Below are 24,264 nucleotides of genomic sequence, written 5' to 3' on the forward strand. Positions count from 1 at the left end.
AAAACTGGTGTTTTGTCAGAGAGCTGCCTCCAGCATGACAAAACAACAACCCTTCGCAGCCTCCCCACACCGCCAAGTAATCAGCCAATGCGGACACCGGGCAAAGCTCCACCTCTGAACATGGGCCCAGCTCCAATACAGTCCCAATACCCTGTTGGTCCGTCTTGGAACGGCGGACGGTAAGAACTGCCTTACCCCTCGTTAACCTAACGTCCTGAAAAGACAATGCCCTACCTGAAACATCCTTCCTGGAGCTTGCCACTAACTCACTAACCCTGAGTGCCTCAAAAAAGGCCACCAAAGAGGCTGCATGAAACAAAACAGCCTCAAAGTGAGATGCACAAACTGCACTCCAAACCCCTTTCAAACCCCTGAGGATCCCAGGAAACATAGATTTCCTGGTGTCAGGATTAGGCCCGACCTCTCTGGACCACCCTTCCAGCATCTTTCGAATATGAAAATCTGCTGTTTCCTCCTATACCCTAACGCCTTGCTAGCAAAAGCCAGCGCGGACAGGCGTCCTCTAATCGATCACATGGCCACACAATAATGGAGCAACTGCTCCACTGGGAGGGGCCAAACAATGCGATACCCTACCTCGGCCCTAAAATCTTCAAACTGCCACACAGCACGTTCGTAAGACTTCCTGGTGCTAGACGCAATGGCCAGGCCTATCGCTCTGCAGGCCTCGGCTCTCCAATCAGCCATAGTTCCTGGGGCATTGGTGCTGCCTCTTGATTGGCATCCGGGGCCAGCTGATGAAACCTCTCCATCTGTTTACGAGAGAGAGCGTCAGCCACCCCGTTATTCATCCCAGGAACATGTTTGGCCAGAAAACAAAACGTTAAGCCACAGGCAACGCAGAGTGAAGGCCCTCACCAACCTCATAACCCGTTGCGATTTGGATGAAAAGGAATTAATAACATGAACAACTGCCATGTTATCACACCAAAAATGTACGGTGCGATCAACCATATCGCTCCCCCACAACCAAACTGCAACCAGAATGGGAAAAAATTCTTAAAAAGTGAGATCCCTGCTCACACCAGCCTGCACCCATGAATCCGGCCACACCTCCATGCACCAGTGTCCACGGAAGTAGACCCCAAAACCTAATGACCCAGCAGCATCAGACATGACCTGAAGCTCCGCCTCAAGTCTCATGTCCTCTCTCCAAAAAGAAACCCCGTTAAAGGATTCCAAAAACTCCTACCACACATGCAGGTCCTCCCTCGTGCTGCTGGTAACCCTAGTCCTGTGCTGGGGCAAGCGAAGGCCTGCCATAGCTGCACAGAAAAGCCCTTCCAGGGACAACCACTTTGCAAGCAAAGTTAAGGTGCCCAACTAACTGCTGAAGCTCAAGAAGCGTAACCTTCTTCTTGAGGAGGAAAGTCCTAATCCTACTCCTTAAATCCTCCAGCTTCTGACCAGGAATCCTGGATGATTGCGCTAAGGTGTCCAACTCAATTCCCAAAAACACAAGGCATTGGGCCGGGCCCTCAGTTTTTTTCCTCGGCCAATGGCACACCCAACTCAGCAGCCAGCTCAATAAAGCCAGACAACAACTGAATGCAACGTCCAGTACCCACAGGACCCACAAACAGGTAGTCATCCAAATAATGGACGACGTCCTGCAAACCCACTTTTTCGCGCACAGCCCATTCAAGGAATGTGCTGAAACACTCGAAAGCAGCACATGATACAGAGCAGCCCATAGGCAAAGCACTGTCTATGTAAAATTGCCCTGCAAAAGAGAAACCCAAAAGCTTGAAATCATCTGGATGGACAAGCAGAAGGCAAAATGCAGATTTGATATCACATTTAGCCAGCTCAGCCCCCTGACCACAGCGTCGAACGACACCCACGGCCTGATCAAAGGTAGTATACCTAACCGAGCAAAGTTCCTCGGGAAACCCATCATTAACACAAGAACCCTTGGGTAAGAAAGGTGGTGAATCAAACGAAATTCACCAGGAGCCTTCTTTGGTATCACCCCCAAAGGGGAAACCCTAAGGTTGACCACTTGGGGACTAGCAAATGGGCCCAAAATCCTACCCTCAGCCAGCTCCTTGGCAATCTTAGCCTCCACTATATGTTCTAAACCATTAACCGAACTAAGGTTCCAAGACCAATTTGGCACCCAAGAACCCTGAAAAGGAATTCTAAAACCCAATGTAAAACCCTCCAACAAATATAAACTATCGGCCCTTTGTGGGTACCTGCTTAGCCACCGCTCAAGAGGCCCCAGCTTTATCGGGCTGGGGCCCTTTTCCATCCTGGGAAGAACCGCCACTCCCACTCTGTCTCTTCTGGCCTTTACGTGGCCAAACTCTTGGACAGTTGTTAAATGAGTGTGGGCTGGCGCACAGGGGGCATTCATGCTTGAACTGGCAAGCTTTCCGATTGCACACCCCCTGTGAACCAAACTCCCAACAAAGCAAACAGGGTTGAACCGCCTACCCCACTGAACCGCGGGAAGATGAAGAAGAAGAAGCCTGAGAAGCAGAAGCCTTAGAAACTAAATGGCCACTGTCAGAGCGGTCGCCCAAATTGGGCCTAGCCGGTGACATAACCTGCAGCCACAACTGTTGATGGATCCAATCCCAGGGGAGAGAAGGGTACAAGGCGGTCCTCATCCTGAATTTCTCATCATATTGAATCCAGGCCGGGCCGCTGAACATTGTGTACCCTTTGTATATGATGTCCATGTACTGGATCAGCGCTGCCGCCTATCAGGACTGAGCACGCGCTAACACTCCAGCATAAACAAAAAACCCTGGAAGCCAATTGGCCCAGGTCCAATCAACGTTTCTCTTTTTTAGCTTCTCCTTATCGTCAAGCTCCCCCTTGTCTTTCTTTTCTAACTCCCGAAATAAAGGGAGAATATATCCACATATTCCCCTTTTAGTATATTCTCTCTTATGGCCAGCAATAGGTGATCGCCCAAAGGTAATGTGACCTCACCAAAGGGCATAGCACCGAAAGGAACAGAACCATACGGGGAGGGTAAACCCCAACCCCCGGCTAAGGAAGGTGCAACCCCCTGCTGCCAGTCCCAGGCCAATTCCCCGATGACCCGAACTGACCCTGCGGCCACGCCCAACTAACCTGAGGCCCCACACCCCCAACAGGAGAAGTGTTTGCACTCCCAGGAGCCAAGCCCATGCCAGCAGGTGCAGCTGGACCCCAAGGCCCCCATGGCCAGACAAGCCCCGTGCAGGCCCCAGAACCATCACCCATCTTACCTGGCAGTCCGGCAGGTACCAATGCGGTACCTGCACCCCCCACTCCAGAAGAAGGGCCAGCTCCAGCATCAAGAACTCCAGAATCCAAAGTTCCTCCGACAGCAGCAGCAGACCTGCCCTCTAAAATAGATAAACGCGTTAATATGTTGGCCTGAAAAGCCATTTCCGAAACCAGCCACTTTTTGGAACCCACCAAAGATGGCAACCCAGACACCTGCTCAAGGGCACGCAGCCTCGCAATAATGGCTGCATTCACCTCATCTTCCCCCTCCTCATCAGAAGATGAAGGAGGCGGGGGCCGCTTCTGCGGGGGCTTAGGAGCCTTACATGCAGGCTCTTTGCCCTTGGACTTTCCTACCCCTTTACGTCCCGACATTCTCTTAATTAATAAAGAAATGCCAGCACAAAAAGGGACCAACACCCAGCCCCTAAAATGGCCACACCCAAAAACCTTCACCAAAATAGCCTCCCAACTTGCACCCTTAAAATGGCCGCCACCTTAACACCGACTAAAAAGGCCTGTAAAATGGCCGCCAAGCCCCCACAAAGAAAGGAACAATAGCCGCCACCTGAACAGAAATCAAGGAATGGCCTCCCACTCACACCCTTAAAATGGACGCCACCTCAACCCAGACTGACAAGGCTGTAAAATGGCTGCCAAGCCCACAACAAGAAGAAGGAGCAATGGCCGCCTGACTAAATTAAAGCAAGGCCTCCTAACCACCACACACACCAAAAAGGCAGAATAAGGTGTGGGGAGTGGTGGTGGTGGTGAAAGGAAGGTCCCAAGTATAAGGAGCCCCCAAATAAGGAGCCCCCAGCCCTCTATATCAAGGAAAGATAAACGGCAATGAATCCTCGGTCCCATGACGCTCTCTTCCCCGCGCTACCGCAGTTCCCGACGCACTACAACAGGCCCTAAAGGCCTAGGCCTGAATCCCTCGATGCCAGCAGAGCGAGCGAAGCACGCTCCTCACAGCCCGAGCATCGCCGAGGGACTGACAAGAGGGGGCGGAGGCCTCAAAGAGGCACGTTCATGCCCCGCCCCCATAAAGACGCTCCTAAAGCACGCGTCAAAGTCCGCTCTCCCTTCCTGGGAGGCAAAAGTTCCCTGGCAGCTAAGCCGCGAGGCAGCAAGCTGCCAGAGACTCCATTCCATAGCTCTAGGCCTCGGATTTAGCGGGAGCTCAAAGTAGCACAGCTCCTGAACCTTTCTGAGAGTTCCACCTCCTCCTATCCACTTTGTCCATTGAATAGTAGGTGCAGCTGCATAACAATCCCTGGATGAGCTCCACCACCTGTTTTTCTACAAAATGACTCCTGCATAGCTCTCATGTTTAATTTTGTAATATGAAGACTTTCAGCTTTGTGTTTGATCTAGAGAAAGGCTGTTGATAACACCATCTCAAGAACTTGACTCTGAGAAATGCTGACATCATTGGCCTATTTGTTTAGGCTGGAATTTTTAATCATGGGACTTTTGGGGTCCTTCAGCTGCTCAATCCTTCTTGCTTTTTTTTTTTTTTTAAGACTGCCTGCAAGAGCCTTGACTCAGCAGGACAAGAAAGAACAGTATGTGGCTTCATGCTCAGTCCTCTACCAATATAACAGGGAGTGCTGTCCAAGGAGCTGAAATTTTGATCTAGAAACTTGGGAGCAAGTTTACATTCTGCAAACTCAGGCCAGTTCAGCAGGGTTCAGATCCTGTCCTATGGGCAGTGTATCTGGGGCTGAGTTGTACAGACAATTTGAGGAACAAGCAGCCAATGTCTAGAGTGGTGCACAGCAGGGGGCCAATAATCTACAATATGATTTGAAAGAGTGGGGGATCCAAATCTTTAAAACTATGCAGAGTCACTTGGGAAGAATACTCATTGAATGAAGAAGTATTTACTTCTAAATATCTATAGGATGGGGCTTTAAATCATTTGAGGAGCTTGATTTCTGAAGTGGACCATTTCTAAGGAAACAGTACAGCTACATTTAGTGTATAAGTAATGTGAATCTCTCCCTGACTTTGGGGACCAAAGTAGTTATTGCATTTTGCTGTATTTTGCTGTATTTTGTTATTGCATTTCTGCCTTTGATGGTACCAGACTGGAACTAAAGCGGCAATCCTGTGTCTCCTCTTCTGCTCTGTCCTGCAGTGGCACTGAGTAATGTGAAATGATAGATACTTCATGTTACAAATTTTCTGCCCAACAAGCAGCAACTAATGAAGTGGAATGGGGGAATGGAAACCTCTAAAACAGCCATGTTGTGTATTTTGCATTACCAACAATGCCATCCTAAACAGAGTTACACCCTTCTGACAGGATTTACTTCAATGGAAGGTTGTAACTCAGCTTAGTATGTCACTGAGGAAAGGTGAGAGTTGGGTTGCTAGTAGATGGTAAAACCACAGAGTTTCTGGCGATACTTAGAGCAATATGACATCCAGGTTTCTCCTTCTGCTGTTCTGAGTGGTGGCAGGAAGAAAGGGTTGGCAGAGGGAAGCCTCACACCATAGTGAGGAAATTGGTAACCCTAGGAGGAGCTGTAAGTCCACTGCTTCTTTCAGTATCTTTACCTAAATAATGTCCTCTTTCAGCCTGAGTTCAAAAATTTACAGGTCTTTGGAGTACAAACAATGTTGGTGATGTAAGAAAGCTCCCTAATTTTCCTACCTTCTGTTCTTTACTGATTGCCTTATATAAATATGCCTTATCCTTGAATCAACACCTTTGGTCTATTTTGCCACGTACAATCCTCTGGCAGCAGGGCCTAAGGCAAAAGCTGTTCCCAATCCTGCTCACTGGAGATGTTTGAGACTGGACCTGAGACCTTAGACATGCCAGCCACGTGCTCTTAACAGAGCTATGCCCCACCCTCTTGTGCTATTGAAACTTCACCTGTGACCTCAAATGGCTTAATAGGTAGGATGCCTAAGGTCTGTTTGAGAAGGAAAATATCAATGATATAAGGAGAATCAGTGGCTATTGTCATATTTTATTGTCATATGTGACTCTTCACTCCACCTTGGTGCCTAGGATGTTCAAGAAGTTTTTCAGCTCGCTGTATACAGGAATTGGTCTTTAAAAATCTGGCATCTCTAGCTGCATTTAGATCATTAAAGTTTCCATGGCACATTTGCATGTCTGAAGGCATTGCTCAGATATCCTGGCTAAAGTCCCATTTGCCTAATTATTCTGCTAGCTGACCTATATTCCCTGGCAGACTCACATCTGAAGAACATCCTTTACTTCCTTCCTGCTCCAGCCTGCTATGTACTGTTAAAATAATTAACTCTCCACCCCCAGAGGTGGTTTTATTTTTATAGGGAATGAGTACCAGCTGTCTTCTTGTACCTGCTTAGAAGAACATTATCTTTGGACATGTTTGCAGCACCTAGCATGCAGTTGTGTGTTCATGGGTGATTTCCTTATGGCACACTGCTAATTAATTCATAGTATCAAAAACATTCACATTTACTGGTCAGGAAACACTGGAGTTATGTTTAAATATGCCCTAGAAGATGGCACTAAGAACCCTTCAAAAACGGTTTGAGAGAGGGAAAAAACCAGGTGTTTTTTTTTTAAATGGAGTACCAGGTATGAACTGTAATGGAGCAATATAAGGCCAAGGGATGGGCAATGAATCCTTTTGCTCCAGGAAAGGAGCAGAATTAAGTATTTATTTATATACTTCATTTATACCCTACCTTTCTGTTCTCCTCTGTGGAGACCCAAAGCTGCTTACATCATCTCCTCTCCTCCATTTTGTCCTAACAGCAACCTTGTGAGGTAGGTTAGGCTGAGAGTGTGTGACTGCCTCAGGTCACCCTGTGAGCTTTCATGGCAGAGAAAGTATTAGTGTGACCTCAGTGACTTGTATCAAAGATGAGAGGCAGGGCTTTTGGGGGGCAGGAACTCACAGAAACCCAGTTCCTGCTGGCTTGGCCAGGGTTCCAGCTCAAAAAAGAAAAAGGTCTCCAGCAGACAGATGGCACTAGGCAGCCACACACTCCAAGACCATGTGCTCCATCCTCTCTGCTTGTGAAGATGAGCACTCCCTCCCAGGAGAAGCTGGGCCTGCCATTACCTGCTCCACTGCATGTGGCTCTCTCTCTGGGCGTGTTTGGGGGTGGGACAAGGTCTCTCATTGGGCTGTGAGAGAACACACATCCATGAAATGCAGCTGATGGCACTGTACTGTTCTGTGTTAATATGCAGAAAATAATCTACTGAATGGGTGATGTCACTTCTGGCGACATCAGAGGTGTGTGGCCTAATATGCAAATGAGTTCCTGCTGGGCTTTTCCTACCAAAAAAAGCCCCGATGAGAGGGATTTTTTTAAAAAATAAAATTTACATTCCATTTAAAAAAAATTACATTTCAGAGGAAGGACGGTGGCTCAGTGGTAGAGCATCTGCTTGGTAAGCAGAAGGTTCCAAGTTCAATCCCTGGCATCTCCAACTAAAAAGGGTCCAGGCAAATAGGCGTGAAAAACCTCAGCTTGAGACCCTGGAGAGCCACTGCCAGTCTGAGTAGACAATACTGACTTTGATGGACCGAGGGTCTGATTCAGTATAAGGCAGCTTCATATGTTCATATTTGATCTTAATGGACTCAAGGTGGTAATTTCAGAAATATGTAGAATTCATGTACGTAAAAGGTACAACAAGCCATGGACCCACAAGGACTTCCAGGAGGCATCTCATTTTCCCCAAATCCCCCTTACCACTATTTCCTCTTTCCTTGAAATCCCATATAGCCTCTTCCCATTTTCTGCTTTCTTCTCTTCATCCCACCCATGCATCTACCTTTATTTGGCGCCATCTTTAGTTTTCCATTTCTCTCTTCACCCCAAACCCAAGTCATGTATCTTGCAGCCACACAGCAGCTGTCAGGAACAGTTTCAAGAAAGAAAGAAAGAAAGAAAGAAAGAAAGAAAGAAAGAAAGAAAGAAAGAAAGAAAGAAAGAAAGAAAGAAGAGCCCAAACAGGCTTGGAATGTAACCACAGGGGGAAGAAGGGCTCCTCACTCCCCTCCAAGCCATTTTCCCATGAGTAAACCACACAGGGAGGGGTTATGTGGAGAATCTGCACATATGGAACAGAAAAATCAGAGAAATAATTCCCCCCAGCACAATTTTTGTAACATGTAGCTTAGCTTTCATTCCTACCCCCCCTTCCCCGTCACACAGGAGCTGTGGGGGAAAAGAATTGTTAAAGTACACTGAGGCCCCATTCTGTGCATGCACAGCTTCAGAGTGGGACAAAGTACAACCTCCCCAAGCTATTTCAGCTCAGAAAAACAGTGCAGGGGGGAAGGCAGGAGCCCCTCCTTCCTCAACACCATAATTCCAAGTGAATCAGGCCCTGACACAATTTAAAAATTACGGTACTTTCCCTGTAGCTGCTGTTTGATTGTGAGTTCCACAAACTCAACTTGCCAAAATGTGTAATGTGTACTTTTTAATTTACATATATAATCCATCAATTTTTATGTTCATGGAAAGTAAGAACATTAATGGGAATGATTAAAGGATGTAACACACACATGTATATTTCTAATCACCAAAATTCCTGTATGACAAATAGGGTCTGCTATTATTTCTGGAACACTGTCATGCTAACATTATCAGTCTTCAGAGAACTCAGTTTCAAATCTAGACAGCACTCAAAATGCCATTGATGGCCTCACTATTTTTTACCTTGCAAACAACAAAAGATGGCCATTACTACATATTCCAGATCTGAGATCTTAGAGTCATCTGCCTGGTCACTCTTTGAAACAAGATGCTAAACTAGATGGACTTCTGTCTGATCCAGCTGGTCCATTCATATATTTTAACTATCCTCTCAGTGTTTTTTTGACCCAGTTGGTCAGAACTGAGAAACTGGGGTGGATCAGTGCAGATCCTGGAGCATCTGAATCCAAGTCTGGCACTTGGGCCTCTGCATTCTGTTGCAGCTGTACTCTCTGCTATATTCATAAACAGAGTCCCCCACCCCTCTCTTTGGTGGTGCCAGCATATGGGCCCAATCCATAAGTAACCTTTAGTTGCAAACTCATGAAATAAGACTGACAGTGTAAATTCTAGAAAAAGTGGCAAGGTCTGAATTCCTCTATTGACAGAAATGATTGGTTACCCCTTTTTAAAAAAAACTTTAGCAGAAACTTGCCTTTCCTGGGGCAACCTTTGCTGCCCCTTTCTCACCCTCTCCTTCCCTCAGGCTCTCTCAGGGTGGAGTGCAGGAGACCACCTGTTATTATCTCCCAGTTTATATAGCAAACTTTACATATATCTGGCAGTTAGGGTTTTTTTAAAAAATTAAAGGGGTCACAATGTGAACTCTTTTATCCAAGTGCTCCCAGAGTTTAGGACAAAGAGAGAAAAGTGATCTCAGCCAATGAGAATCAGTGACAAATCCATCTGAATTCTCTCTTTCCAAAATGGATCACCCCAATGGAATGGACATGTACTCTTACTATGTTTGTTCCCATCTTCGCTTCCCTGCCTTTGTTGACTCCCTTTACTCCACGTTGGGTACATTCCTGGAGACTGAGGAGTAGAGCCTAAGGAAGATGTAGTTTTAGAAGAGGAGGAACCTCAGCATAGAAGTTAAGCTGTAGAATCTACCCTCTAACGCAGCTGTTTTCTCCTGGAGAACTGATCTCAGCCATCTGGAGATTTGTTGTGATTCTGGGAGATCTCTAGTCCCCAACTGGGGGCCAGCAACCATATGTAAGTTGCTCCATGTAGGGCTCAGGTTTCTCGTATTTTGTAGATCATCATACACATTTATTATGCTATATAAATAAATTGCCCCTCTCCCAGTGTAGAAATGCCTTATAATCATGCAAGAACTGGATAGAATTGCATGTATTATTTGGTTCTGAAAAACCAAAATCCCAAGAAGTTTTTACAAGATCCCTCAAATTACCATTTTTTTAGGACCGGATCTACATGTTTTTTGAGGGGGGGGCAAAATTAAAAATTGGCACCTCGTTATGGGCCATTCTATCTTATGGTACCATAGAATATAATAGACTCCATACACAATTTTGTGCCCACCCTCCTTTGGTGCCCGGGCCAAGCACCCCCCTCTGCCCCATCCTAGATCCAGCCCTGCCATTTCTTTACAGATTACTGAAGTGTATCTAGTGCTCATTTTCCTCAGGTGGAAGAAGGGAGAGTTTCATGGATTCTGCCCCATCACTGCAGACATAAGAACATAAGAGAAGCCATGTTGGATCAGGCCAATGGCCCATCCAGTCCAATACTCTGTGTCACACAGTGGCCAAAAAAAATTTATATATATATATATATATATATATATATATATATATATATAAACACACACACACACACACACACACACATATATATATATTGTAGCTAATAGCCACTGATGGACATCTGCTCCATATTTTTTTTCTAACGCCCTCTTAAAGCTGTCGATGCTTGTAGCCGCCACCACCAACTGTGGCAGTGAATTCCACATGTCGATCACCCTTTGGGTGAAGAAGTACTTCCTTTTATCCGTTCTAACCTGACTGCTCAGCAATTTCATTGAATGCCCACGAGTTCTTGTATTGTGAGAAAGGGAGAAAAGGACTTCTTTCTCTACTTTCTCCATCCCATGCATCATCTTGTAAACTGCTATCATCTCACCCCGCAGTCGACGTTTCTCCAAGCTAAAGAGCCCCAAGCGTTTTAACCTTTCTTCATAGGGAAAGTGTTCCAACCCTTTAATCATTCTAGTTGCCCCTTTCTGCACTTTTTCCAATGCTATAATATCCTTTTTGAGGTACGGTGACCAGAATTGCACGCAGCATTCCAAATGAGACCGCACCATCGATTTATACAGGGGCATTATGATAATGGCTGATTTGTTTTCAATTCCCTTCCTAATAATTCCCAGCATGGCATTGGCCTTTTTTATTGCAATCGCACACTGTCTTGATATTTTCAGTGAGTTATCTACCATGACCCCAAGATTCCTCTCTTGGTCAGTCTCTGCCAGTTCACAACCCATCAACTTGTATTTGTAGCTGGGATTCTTGGCCCCAATGTGCATTACTTTGCACTTGGCCACACTGAACCTCATCTGCCACGTTGATGCCCACTCACCCAGCCTCAACAGATCCCTTTGGAGTGCCTCACAATCCTCTCTGGTTCTCCCCACCCTGAACAATTTAGTGTCATCTGCAAACTTGGCCACTTCACTGCTCACTCCCAACTCTAAATCATTTATGAACAAGTTAAAGAGCATGGGACCCAGTACTGAGCCCTGCGGCACCCCACTGCTTACCGTCCTCCACTGCGAAGACTGCCCATTTATACTCACTCTTTGCTTCCTATTAATTAGCCAGTTTTTGATTCACAAGAGGACCTGTCCTTTTACTCAATGACTCTCAAGCTTTCTAAGGAGCCTTTGATGAGGAACTTTATCAAAAGCTTTCTGGAAGTCAAGGTAAACAACATCTATTGGGTCTCCTTTGTCCACAAGTTTGTTCACCCCCTCAGAGAACTGTAACAGGTTAGTGAGGCAAGATCTTCCCTTACAGAACCCATGCTGAGTCTTCCTCAATAACCCATGTTCATCAATGTGCCTACTCATTCTGTCCTTGATAATGGTTTCTATCAACTTTCCCGGTATTGAAGTCAGACTGACTGGTCTGTAATTTCCCGGATCTCCTCTGGAACCCTTTTTAAAGATGGGGGTGACGTTTGCTACCTTCCAGTCCTCAGGAATGGAGGCAGATTTCAATGAAAGATTACATATTTTTGTCAGAAGATCCACAAGTTCAACTTTGAGTTCTTTCAGAACTCTTGGATGTATGCCATCCGGACCTGGTGACTTATTAGGTTTTAATTCGTCTATCAGTTGTAGGACCTCCTCTCTTGTCACCTCATTCTGATTCAGGTCTTTCAACACCCCTTCCAATAGAAGTGGTTGCGGAGCGGGCAAACACTTCTCGTCTTCCACAGTGAAGACGGAGGCAAAAAATGCATTCAGCTTCTCAGCCATTTCCCTATCCTCCTTCAGTAATCCTTTTACCTCTTGGTCATCCAAGGGCCCCAGATTGCATCTAGCATGGTTCCTGGGGGTCCCCTGTACCCTGGGGACAGCACTTCAGGCAACTTGGTTTGACTGCAGTGAGGAGAGGGAGCGATTTCTATTCTGTAACTGGAGCTCAGGAGGAAGGTGGCATGGTAGAACCTACTGTCCTCATATCTCTGAAGCTAAGCAGGGTGGATACTTGGATGGGAGACCAATGAGGAAGACACTATAGAGGAAGGCAAGGACAGACCACCTCTGCTTCTCAAACATCATGAAAGCTTCCTTGCTAGGGTCACCATAAGTCATTTGCAACTTAATCACATTTATATGCTTATATATGTAACTAGAGCTATGTTCACGGTTCATTGTATTCAGCTAATTCAGATTTATGCTAAAAAAAATTTCTTTAAAATGGTTTATCAACTGAATTGACAGAGTTTCACACCTTTTTGAAAATTCTGAATATGCATAAACTAATTGTATTTTGGGAAGTTATTTTGGTTTACTTTAGGGTTTTTTTTAAAAAAAAATGGGGCTGTTTTTGACTTTGATGAATGAAGATGGGATTTTAAAAATGTAAGCCAATACTTAAGTTCTATATCTGCTTTTTTGGACATGTTATATTTTCTTGACATGTTACATGCTCTTCAAAATGTTAACAAGTATTTGACCTTGGCTCCTTCTGAATCAGATCAAAGCAACTATAACCTTGATACCTTATCTCTACACAGCTTTAGTTGATGGATTTACACCATGAAATTATCTTGTTTTAAGTATGTGACCCTTTAAAAACATCCAGTGTTGCTTCATAATCTGCCTGTTCTTACAAGTAATTCCTTTCCCTCTGTGTTGGCAACTTGCTTGGCATCACAGGGTTCAAGTACAATAGCAAAACTATGATCCATATCCCTTGTTCTATTCCTGCACATTCTTTGACTCCACCCCCTTACTTACCGTCATGCAAAAGCATTGTTTCCATCTCCTTTTGATAGCTTTGTTTATATTATACTTGCACCTCGAGGAGTTTATTTATTACCTGCCCCTGGAAACACCTTGATACTGCGTAGGACTGGTTGAACAGGAATAGTTGGTGCAATTATAATTAAAATAGGTCAAATTGTTGCATTTCTTTGCTGTCCTTAGTTCCATAGCACTTTTATTAAGCTGTATATCATAGCTGTAAGGATAGCACTTCTGACATTCACAGTAAAGTTGAGTGGAAGCAAAGATCCACAAGCCACTGTATCAGAACTTTGGGGGTTTCTAAAATACTGGTTGGTTTTACCCAAACATAGTATTTTGTATTGCTGTACTTGGAATACAGTACCTGACAAAAGCATGCTGACTCACCTTTGCAGCAAACACTAACCCCATGGTGAAACCATGGCAGAGAAAGGCCAAGTGACATGCCCAGGGCTAAATAGCAATGACGTGGCAGAGCAATGATTACAACACACAACTTCCTGACACTTGGCCATGTGCACGTTTCTTCAGCTCATGCTTCGTCCCACATCATTGCAAAGTAATTGACTTTTAAAAATCTATGCGGCCTGCAATGAGGCCATGATGAAATCTCAAGACTGGCCAAGCCCTTCTTTCTGCAGGCTGTTTAGGGAAGGCAAAGAGGCGGGGTTTGGGGAAGAAAAAATGGGCTTATTGGGCTGAAGGATAAAATGAGTTGCCTGTCTTATTGAAGACCTGATGGTGCTGGTTTCTCACTGAGGTTTTATTCCATTTCTTTTGGAGAGGAAGGATTTAGTAAGGCAAGGATGAATGAAGCCCGGCCACGTTATGTCATCAACCGGCCTGCTTATTCTATCAATGACTTCGATGAAGAATTTGAAAGGAAAAGCAGAAGTTACCCTCTTGGAGAGAAGATAAAGAATCTTTTCAGGTATGTAGAATGCTGTAGATTTTGTTCTAAAGTAAACAGACATAGTAGATTCGTTTATAGTTGATGGTTGACAGTTCAATAGAAGCTTATAATGAGATACTGCCAGCCCAATTTAACCCAGGATTTACATTTGTGTAAATTAAGATGCAAACGTGAATTTAAGAGTGCAACCAGTGACTTCAATGGCCTTAGAGGGGTGCATTCATCCAATAAATCTGGGAAGGGGTCTTTTCCAACAAAATTCTCCAACTGAATTTGCAACCCAAGCACGATCAACAAGCGCTGGGCAGCAATGGACATCCAGGTCACTGACCCATATACTGAGTTCTTTCTGATGGCTAGGAAGCAATAAAGCAAAACAAAGGAACTTTTACTTGTTACTCAGTAAAGAGCTAGTCTGTTTCCACTGTCAAAGCCAGGAGAGAGATTAGAATTAATAAATGTGGAGATAGAAGACAAAAGAACACTGGGAATCAGGAGGGGGGAAAGATTATTAGGAAACTGGTTCTATATAAGCAAAAAAAGGAATATATCTATTGATTCACAGTCATCATTACCTTCTAGTTGATTGGTGTTCCTAGAAAAAACACTTTTTTCCTGGAAGGAAAGAACAGTAATTCTGATAAGTACCTTCTCAGCAATTTGACTCAATCTTCACATTAACAAAATAATTTGTTGGGAATGTTTTTAAAAGAACAAGGTAACAGTCAAAGGATGAACTAAACACTAAAGTGTTACCTGAGGGCAAACATTCATTCACTGTGATTAAAAATCTAGTTGTTGGTCCTTTATTACTTCAAAGCAAATTTAGGTCTATATTATCCAGTGATATTCATCATCTTGTGCATATAAGCAAGTGCTCTGCCATAGAGCTATAATACCTCCTTATTAGGTAGGAACTAGTAGAACAAAGTCCCTTTTAAAAACCCTAACAATTCTTAAGAGGGATTAAAATAGCTTCATTGATACACCCTGCAGCAAGTGTTTTCCCTGAATGCCATGTTATTTCTTCTTTATTAACATTAGAGTGCTTAAAGAAATGAGGTATAGTCCATGAAACAAAATAAAGTTACAGGCTTTGCCCTTGGGTTTACAATCTAATAGATTAGATATGCAAGGGAAGGGAAGGAAAAGGGGAGGAATCAGAGAATGGTGATCAGTTTTTTTAAATGCCAGAATAAAGAGTTCATAATCAAACATTAAAATAGGGAATTATTCCTATGCCTCATGGAGTATATACATGCATTATGTGTGAAAATAATGTACAGTGGCTTCTTGAGCCTTAAGAACTCCTCTGGGACATCTATGCTTCACAGGCCTCACTAAACCCACATTGAATTGCCCTTTTCATGTTCTGCTAACTCCTCACTTCCTAATTGGATATATAAAAAGAAAAACCGTTGCTGTGGAAAAGGGATCAGTGCTTTAAATTTTACCACATTTGTGAACTTGGTGACCGCTCCTTAGTCACATGAATACATGAAGCTGCCTTACATGAAGGATAAGAGGTTCCGTCTATTAAAGTCTGTATTGCATTTGGTAAAGGGGAGTAGCTTTCCAAGGTCTTCAGTAGAGTCTTTTACATTACTTAACTGCCTGATCCTTTTAAAACTGGAGGTGTAGGAACTGAACCCAGGAGCTTCTGCATGCCAACCAGATGCTCTATCACTGACCCACAGCCCCACCCTACCTGATGGGACACATTCTCTATACAGTGGTGCTCACCAATAATTATACCTACATCAAGGCTTCCTGTGGCCCTGTTGTTCAACAGACATAGATGCTTAATTCAGCCCTCATTTTATACAGAGGCGACTTATTGTGGGTGCGGGTCATCCACATGGCCAGATGCACAGTTTCCATAGTTACTTCCTGAGTTTTCCAGTTTTGTAGACAATAAGGAGTGTTGTTTAAAGTTTTTATGATAAAATGTGCACACCATCAAATACAGGCACAGAAAAACAAACAACTGCCAATTAGGCACTGGAAATAGAACATTAGCGTTCTTAGCAGTAAGTGTTTCTATTGCACTATGTGATTCAGGTGGACAGCTATTTAATGTACTTATTCTCTAGATGTCGGCATCTTGAAGGCATAGCCAAGCAAGTATTAAGTGAGTAAATTGGACATGTTTGGGCTACACAGCAATTCTCATGTTGACTTTAGATTTGGGTGGCACCCAACATGACTGAATGATCTCTTAAGAGGCAAGAGCTGTGGAAGCATGCCAAAGCAGCATTGCTCCCAGTTTTTGTGCGCCTTTGCAGGTGCTCAGAACAGCCTGGGCAGAAAAATTACAGTCACTTTAGACCCAAGAAAACTTCACCTATTGGCCAATATATGGGATATATTAGTGCCAAATAGCATTACCAAGCATCATGGATGAAAGTGTTAGTCATTGCCACATTTTGTAAATGAATAACACCTTGTCTGGCATAAACCATACTGGATGAGTGAATATTAGAGATAATTCATTTTAGATGGAAATTGCAAAGTCAACTGAGACTGAAGTCTTTGTGCCAAACTAGACAGCATGTCTGCAAGTTCTATAAGCATTTGAGAGAAAGTACTGATTTACACAAGGTGTCTGTTTGAGAGGGTGCTTATTATTTCAATCAGGAATGCCTTGCTCCCATGAGGCAGTAGTTTCAGTTGATGGTTGATGCACCATCACAAAGTTCTGGAAAGAAGTCATACTGGCTTGAACCCATTGCAGAACATTACATGACAAATCCACCAACATTTTGCTCAAAGGTTGTGCAAACAAGGTTTTTGATACACTAACATTCAAACAAAGAGCAAGCCAACCTTATCATGCAACTAAAATGACCACATCTGTACTGGAATTAACATTGGATTGCATCTGCCCAGCAACAATATAAAAAGCTGTATGGAAGGAAAGTAAAATTTAGTAATAAAGATGGCCACTTTCAACTCTATTGCCATCTATAAATCACAACATCACTCCTCCTGACACACACACACACACCGAATTAGCCATGCATTGAAGCCACCAGTCAACATCTGGCAATGCCATGAAGGTCATGATGACCTCACTTTCTCATTCCACACTTTCTTCTATACATGTAATGACTCCAAGCATACTGCCACGAAGAGCCCTAACATCTCTTCCAGCTCAGTTAACTTCATAGCCAAGCAGTGCATGTATGTAGTCAAGGATTCCAATCCACTGCTTGTCCACAGGAACAGAATAGCTATTTTGTCAGGGGGAACAGCCAGGCCCACAAAGCCATATATCCATGTAGGCGGAGGGCATCAACTAACACTTGTAGCACCAGTGCTTCTGAGAGCCTCAGACAGCCTAACCATCTGCAGCTTGCAAGTAACCACTGTTTTTTGCGAAGGAAAAAGGTAGAATCACTCAAAGATGGGAAGACTGCCAATCAGAACTGTCACCCTAGGTTCATTGCCAAGTGGCTAGGAGGACTTCTAGTCACAACAATCAGCCTACCACCATTACCCAGTGATTTACACAAAGAAGGCATGCCTCTGGGGGAACAACATTTCAATATTGGTGTCACTTAGGGTGCATTCACACACTAAATAACACACTTTGCAACTGGATTTTTACTGTGCAAGAATGGCAAAATCCACTTGCAAACAGGTGCCGTGTGAAAGAGAGGAATAAGGATGAGAAAAGGAAAACACTTGGACAAAGAATTGAAGCTACAGTAGCAAGTTCAGGAATCAACAGAGGTCGTTCTGTAGAAAAATAGGTGGTGGACTCATTAGCATAACTAATTAGCATATACCGCCACCCCCACCAGCCAAAAGCAACCCAATGCAAGAAAGGAAAACCCTGGGCAAGTGAGGCCTGCTGGGGCTGGCTAGAGATCCAGCCAGCCTAAGAAGATATTGGATTTATATCCCGCCCTCCACTCCGAAGAGTCTCAGAGCGGCTCACAATCTCCTTTACCTTCCTCCCCCACAACAGACACCCTGTGAGGTGGGTGGGGCTGGAGAGGGTTCTCACAGCAGCTGCCCTTTCAAGGACAACCTCTGCCAGAGCTATGGCTGACCCAAGGCCATGCTAGCAGGTGCAAGTGGAGGAGTGGGGAATCAAACCCGGTTCTCCCAGATAAGAGTCCACACACTTAACCACTACACCAAACTGGCTCTCCTAAGCAGTCCACACTCACCTGGAGCTCTCCTTGGCCACCCCCCTCCACAGTCAAAAGGCCACAAGCCACCTGCCACCCAAAATCACATAAGATGTGGGGAAAGGGTGGCACAGGCTTCTCCAGGGGTTAATGGTAGGGTTGCCAAGTCCAATTCAAGAAATATCTGGGGACTTTGGGGTTGGAGCCTGGAGACTTTGGGGGTGGAGCCAGGAGACATTGGGGCGGAGCATAATTGAACTCCAAGGGAGTGCTGGCCATCACGTTTAAAGGGGCCACACACCTTTTAAATGCCTTCCTTCCATAGGAAATAATGAAGGATAGGGGCACCTCCTTTTGGGGCTCATAGAATTGGACCCCCTGGTCCAATAGTTTTGAAAATTGGGGGGTACTTTGGGGAGAGGCACTGGATGCTATAATGAAAATTTGGTGGCTCCACCTAAAAAAACAGCCCCCCCCCCAGAGCCCCAGATACCTATGGATCAATTCTCCATCATTTCCTATGGAAATAAGTCTCCATACGGAATAATGGAGTTCCCAGCAGAAATTTCCCTCCCCTCCCCCCGCTTTCTGATGACCCTGAAGTGGAGGGAGGGCCTTCAAACCAGGGGATTCCCTGCCCGCACCTGGGGATTGGCAACCCTAGTTAATGGAGGCTGCTGGGAGTGTGGCAAAGCTCCTTGTGACTGGCTGGCTGTTGCTCTCCTAATCCAGGGATTGTTATGCAGCTGTACCTACTACTCAATAGACAAGGTAGGTACGGGGAAGGAGGGGAGGCTGTCATTAAGGTTCAGGAGCTGTGCTTCTCAAGAAAAAGTCCACATTTTGGGAATCAGTCTAGAAACTATCATTTTAGATGGGGAAGAGCATCAGAAGTTGTATGTCCCACTCCACAAACCAACACTAATCCCTCAGTTACACAGAAGAGAAGCTCATGATGAGGCAATTATAGTCTTCCCAGTGCCAAAACTATGGCAGACCACATCTTGCCCCCCCCCCAGGCATGTACAACCCTGCCTATCTAACATAGTGCGTATAACCGTAGTGAGTGATGTAAGGATCACTGCCCTTACATTAGTTGGCTCTACCAGCTGAGTTCTCTTCCAATTACAGCTACTCATGTTACAGTGGCTGATTGCTGGTAGTTGCTAGTTATACCAGATCTTCTTATCCATCTCACACCTACATGTAGCCCAACTGCATGGTTTTGCATACTACCAGTAGCCGAGGGGAGCAGTGAACTATGGGATCCTGCCCCTTCACCACTGCTGGTGCACCAGTGGCTAGACTGGACAAGATGTAGCCAGTCAACCTTGGGCCCTCCTCTAATTTTTGTCCTGTTTTGAAGAAAGCTGAAATGAAGCAGGATGGAGAAAGAGCCCTCTTGGCTACTTTTGGATACTGCTGCACATGTTACATTTTTGTTGGTAGAATGGCTTTCAAGACACAAGAGCTCTGCTAGGACAAAGAGGTTCCCCACTATCTACAGACCTGGGGGGTGAGAAGAGGGAATCCAATGTTGAATGGCAGATCAGCTGGCTGAGTTTCATTACTTGTTTGTTTTCTCATTGATCCCCACTTTCCCACTGTGTGTTTGCCTGGTATTCCTACTTATGTCTCCATCTGGGGGGTTCACCTTCTATATATTGCTGCCAGGACAAACTGACACAACCATTGCAGAATGGTGGAAGTTGCTTCCTTCCAGGGGTCGTTTTGTAGAAAAATAGGGGGTGGAGCTCACCCAGAGATTGTTATGCAGCTGCACTATTCAATGGACAAGGTGGGAAGGAGGAGGTGGAACTCTCAGAAAGGTTCAGGAGCTGCGCTCCTGTGGGCTCCTGCTGAATCCGAGGCCTACTCCTTCTATCATTCAGGCTTGTCACACTGCGTGATTCCTATTTTACAAGGAAGTATATGCAGAAGTGACTGCCCAGTAGTGCCAGTGCTTGGAGTAGAGTGCTTAGTACCTCAGACACTTCCACTATGGAAATTTAGTTTGAAAACCAGCATGTAATTTTTTTCCTTACAGGCTGAGTTGTTACATCTTAATATGATTTTCATAAGATTTCATTTAGATTCCAAAACTCAATAATTTTATTGAGTTGCTATGTAAAGACAAGCAACTATCAGCAAGAATGTATCCAGATATCATGTCCTCCAGTGTTTGAGAGATGATGGGATAAAGGGGTGTGATTGATCAGTGCTGTAAGCACGATTAAAGTGCAGTTATGATTAAAGGAACTAATTCATTTTTCCCATGTGCCTGCTGTTCTTCATGCCAGCACAATGTTGGTGAAGATTAACAACAGTTCTGTGCTTTGGCTGCTCTAGGAATGGATGACCCAATCCCTTAATTTACCCAGAAACATCATGTCAGTGCTTCCTGATAGTAATTCCATGTCTGCATTTTGTTCCTTCTCTAGATGTTCACCATCCAGGGTAAAGCTCATCATGTACAGTTTGTTTCCCATCCTCTTGTGGCTCCCAAAATACAAAATCAAAGATTACATTGTGCCTGATGTTCTTGGTGGTATCAGCGCTGGAACTATTCAAGTGCCTCAAGGTGTGATAATATTGCTACGTAGAAAAGTAGGATATAAATAAATTAAATGAATACTATTCAAAGGCTAAATTGTGTCGTTTCTTCATGACAAATGTGTAGATATCTGCCTTGGGTACCAGTAAGAAAGGAAAGGAAAGGTCCCCTGTGCAAGCACCAGTCGTTTCCGACTCTGGAGTGACGTTGCTTTCACAACGTTTTCACGGCAGACTTTTTACGGGGTGGTTTGCCATTGCCTTCCCCAGTCATCTACACTTCCCCCCCCAGCAAGCTGGGTACTCATTTTACTGACCTCAGAAGGATGGAAGGCTGAGGGCGTTTTCGCACTGACCTTAATCGGCAGCGACGCCCCTCTTCACCACGCAGGATCTGCGCGGATTTTGCACCAATTGCCGCGGAGCACCCGGAAGAGCCGCAAAGTCCCGCGGCTTTTGCGGCGCAAACAGAAACTGGTTTTTGGCCGTTTCCATTTGCGCTGCAAAAGCCGCGGGACTTTGCGGCTCTTCCGGGTGCTCCGCGGCAATTGGTGCGAAATCCGCGCAGATCCTGCGCGGTGAAGAGGGGCGTCGCTGCCGATTAAGGTCAGTGAGAAAACGCCCTGAGTCAACCTCAAGCCGGCTACCTGAAAACCCAGCTTCCACCAGGGATCGAACTCAGGTCATGAGCAGAGCTTAGGACTGCAGTACTGCAGCTTTAACACTCTGTGCCATGGGGCTTGATCCACCAGTAAAAAAGGTGGACTATAAATTACATAAATGAATGTCCTTCTCCATTGCTTTGACTGCTTTCACATATCACAAGCCAAAATGCGCATGAACCCAGCTTATTGCTTGGCTTAAACTCATGCCTCCATCCTACTTCATCCTGGGTCTCCCAGTATTCATTAGGGTACTTTATTAACCCAGTGGGTAAAGATTGCCTTTTGCATGTAGATGCCTAACTCTAGGGAATGACATAGTAATACAGGCATGCATGTATACCAAAGTAGTTTTCCCTCCACAAACCAAATAGTTGGAGTTAGTTTCTAACCAGGTTTCTGTCTGTTAGGAGGGAAACGTGTACATGAGGCCAGCAACATGCTGGGATTGTGTACATCTTGGCTTAATGTTGGCTTGCTATGAAATCTTTGTGAAAATCATGATTTAGTAATCTGAGTAGCATGCAACAGGGTGCTCACCAATTAGCCCTAACTCTCATAAGCAATTTGCCCTATTCCTGCCATTCCTAGCTACAGTATAACCAGTCCAAAGACCAGGCCTATTTATCCCATTTGTCACATGACAACATGAAGCTGGTGGCCCCTAAATGGCCCATTAAATGCTAATTATAGGAGACCAAAACTTTTTTGCTCAGTATCAATTTGGCCACCTAGTCTCATATTGACCCTAGGAAAAGTCATCTTCTCAAAAACCCATGCATACAATTTATTTCCCTTAAAAACTGGGGAGAAAAGAAAGTGCATTTGTAACTTTCTGATTATAACAGAACATCAATGTCATCATATTGGTTGTTGAGTGTAGATTTTTGTAGGTATTATTTCTATCATTGGCCTGCCACTGTTCCTAACTCCTCCTATACACAGGGCCAGCTTGCCCATTAGGCAAACTAGGTGGTTGCCGAGGGGGGTGCTGAATTAAGCTGCCCCCCTGCCGGTGCCCCAGGCAAATGCCTAGTTTGTCTGCCTCCTCCATCTACCGCCACCATGGTCACCACGGAACCCGCATTTCCCTTCCCATTGTCCCCCCAGGTGTGGTGCCTGCCCGCTCCTTCCCTTCGCACCCCCCTGCCAGCGGCCGCCACTCACCCCTCCTTTCCCTTCCCTTCACACCCCCCCCCCAGCATGCTGCCCGCTGGCCACCCATGCCTCCTTCGCTGACCCGCCGCTACCACTGCCACCCATCTCTCTTTTTCCTTCCCTTCCTTCCCATCATCTCCCCCCCCACCAAACGATCACAGCATGCCTCCTCGGCCCTGCGGCACGGCTTGCGGTGTGATCACATGGGGGGGAGGTGACGGGAAGGGAAGGGAAAGGAGGGGTGGGCGGTAGTGGTGGCAGGCCAGAGGAGGAGGCACGGGCGGTGGGCGAGTGGCGCGCTGGGGGAGTGCAACAGAGCGCAGTGCTGCATTGCAGTGCTGGCGGGGGTGGTGGCAGGGGGCACCTGCCTAGGGCTCTATGTGCCCTTGGTCCGGCGCTGCCTATACAGAAGATGTCACCAAACTCTCTGGTAGCCACCAGGAAACTGCATCACAGATACTGTTATTTTATTTGCATAATGAAGAAAAGGGAACAATTGACCAAGTTTTAAGGTGTAAGATCTGATGCATTTTTCACGTGTATTTTTCAGGCATGGCCTTTGCTCTGCTAGCCAATCTACCTCCCATCAATGGACTCTATTCTTCATTTTTCCCTCTGATCACATATTTCTTGCTAGGTGGTATTCATCAGATGGTCCCAGGTAAGATCCTCTTTCCACTGCCACAAGTACATTGCACACGCATTCAGTCTGACAGTATTCTCTGTAACTACACCAGCTCTCATCTGGTGTCTCTCACACACTCCTGTAGGTGTGGAGTCTCATCTGCACTGATGAGCTAATTGAAAGGTCTATTGAATGGAATAGTTGGGAGACTGAGGGAACACTGGCCTACATCAATCAGTTAGCTGCCACCTGTTGCAAATGGCTGCAACCTATACAATATGCAGAGATAAATAAGTGCCTAGATACTATAGTCTGGACTCTTGATCTATACAGGCTCATAGTCCTCAGCTATCTGCAGGCTGGTAGCAGCATCCTGTCCCAGCACACTTGAGAAGGTGCTCTGCATGAATATAAGCCAATATTTTTGTGTGTGTGTTGCAGGTACTTTTGCAGTCATTAGTATTATTGTGGGGAATGTCTGCCATGAACTGGCTCCTGATCATGAATTCCAGTACATTAACCAAACAACCAAGGACACAATGATTAACCACACAGCCATGGAAGCAGCCAGACTGGAGATCTCTGCAACACTGGCTTGCTTGACAGCCATAATTCAGGTCAGGAAGCCCTGTATATGGAAGTTTGTAAAATATTCATTTTAAACAACTGAGTCTATTTATAAACAGTTCATTGATTAATAGGGTTTGTGGGGGTACTGCTATCTTCATCCATTCTCTTCCTATTTGGCATTGCACATTTATACATGCCTGGATTGAACTGCTGATTTTGAGGCCAAAGTAATGTTTTCTAAGATGAAGGGAAAATGAGGTCCAAATTCTTCATTAGCTAACTAAGCTCAAAATCATGCAATTTTGCTCTCCCTGTACTTTTTCAGCCATCTGCAATACTGTCCTGTGCACAGTTACATTCTGCTAAGCCCATTTACTTCAGTA

General features: G+C 45.1%; 1 protein-coding gene across 1 annotated transcript in view; it reads left to right on the forward strand.

Annotated features, from left to right (window-relative positions):
• SLC26A9 (solute carrier family 26 member 9) overlaps positions 1-24,264 on the forward strand; it is a 94,595-nt gene that overhangs the window by 16,044 nt on the left and 54,287 nt on the right. Inside the window, exons 2-5 of the mRNA XM_060231302.1 lie at positions 14,051-14,192; positions 20,755-20,894; positions 23,237-23,347; positions 23,753-23,928. Coding sequence (XP_060087285.1) covers positions 14,068-14,192; positions 20,755-20,894; positions 23,237-23,347; positions 23,753-23,928 — 552 coding nt within the window. The 5' untranslated portion in view covers positions 14,051-14,067. The remainder of the gene's footprint in view (positions 1-14,050; positions 14,193-20,754; positions 20,895-23,236; positions 23,348-23,752; positions 23,929-24,264) is intronic.

The sequence above is a fragment of the Heteronotia binoei genome, chromosome 2, assembly GCF_032191835.1.
Source record: "Heteronotia binoei isolate CCM8104 ecotype False Entrance Well chromosome 2, APGP_CSIRO_Hbin_v1, whole genome shotgun sequence".
NCBI classification, from domain to species: Eukaryota; Metazoa; Chordata; class Lepidosauria; order Squamata; family Gekkonidae; genus Heteronotia; species Heteronotia binoei.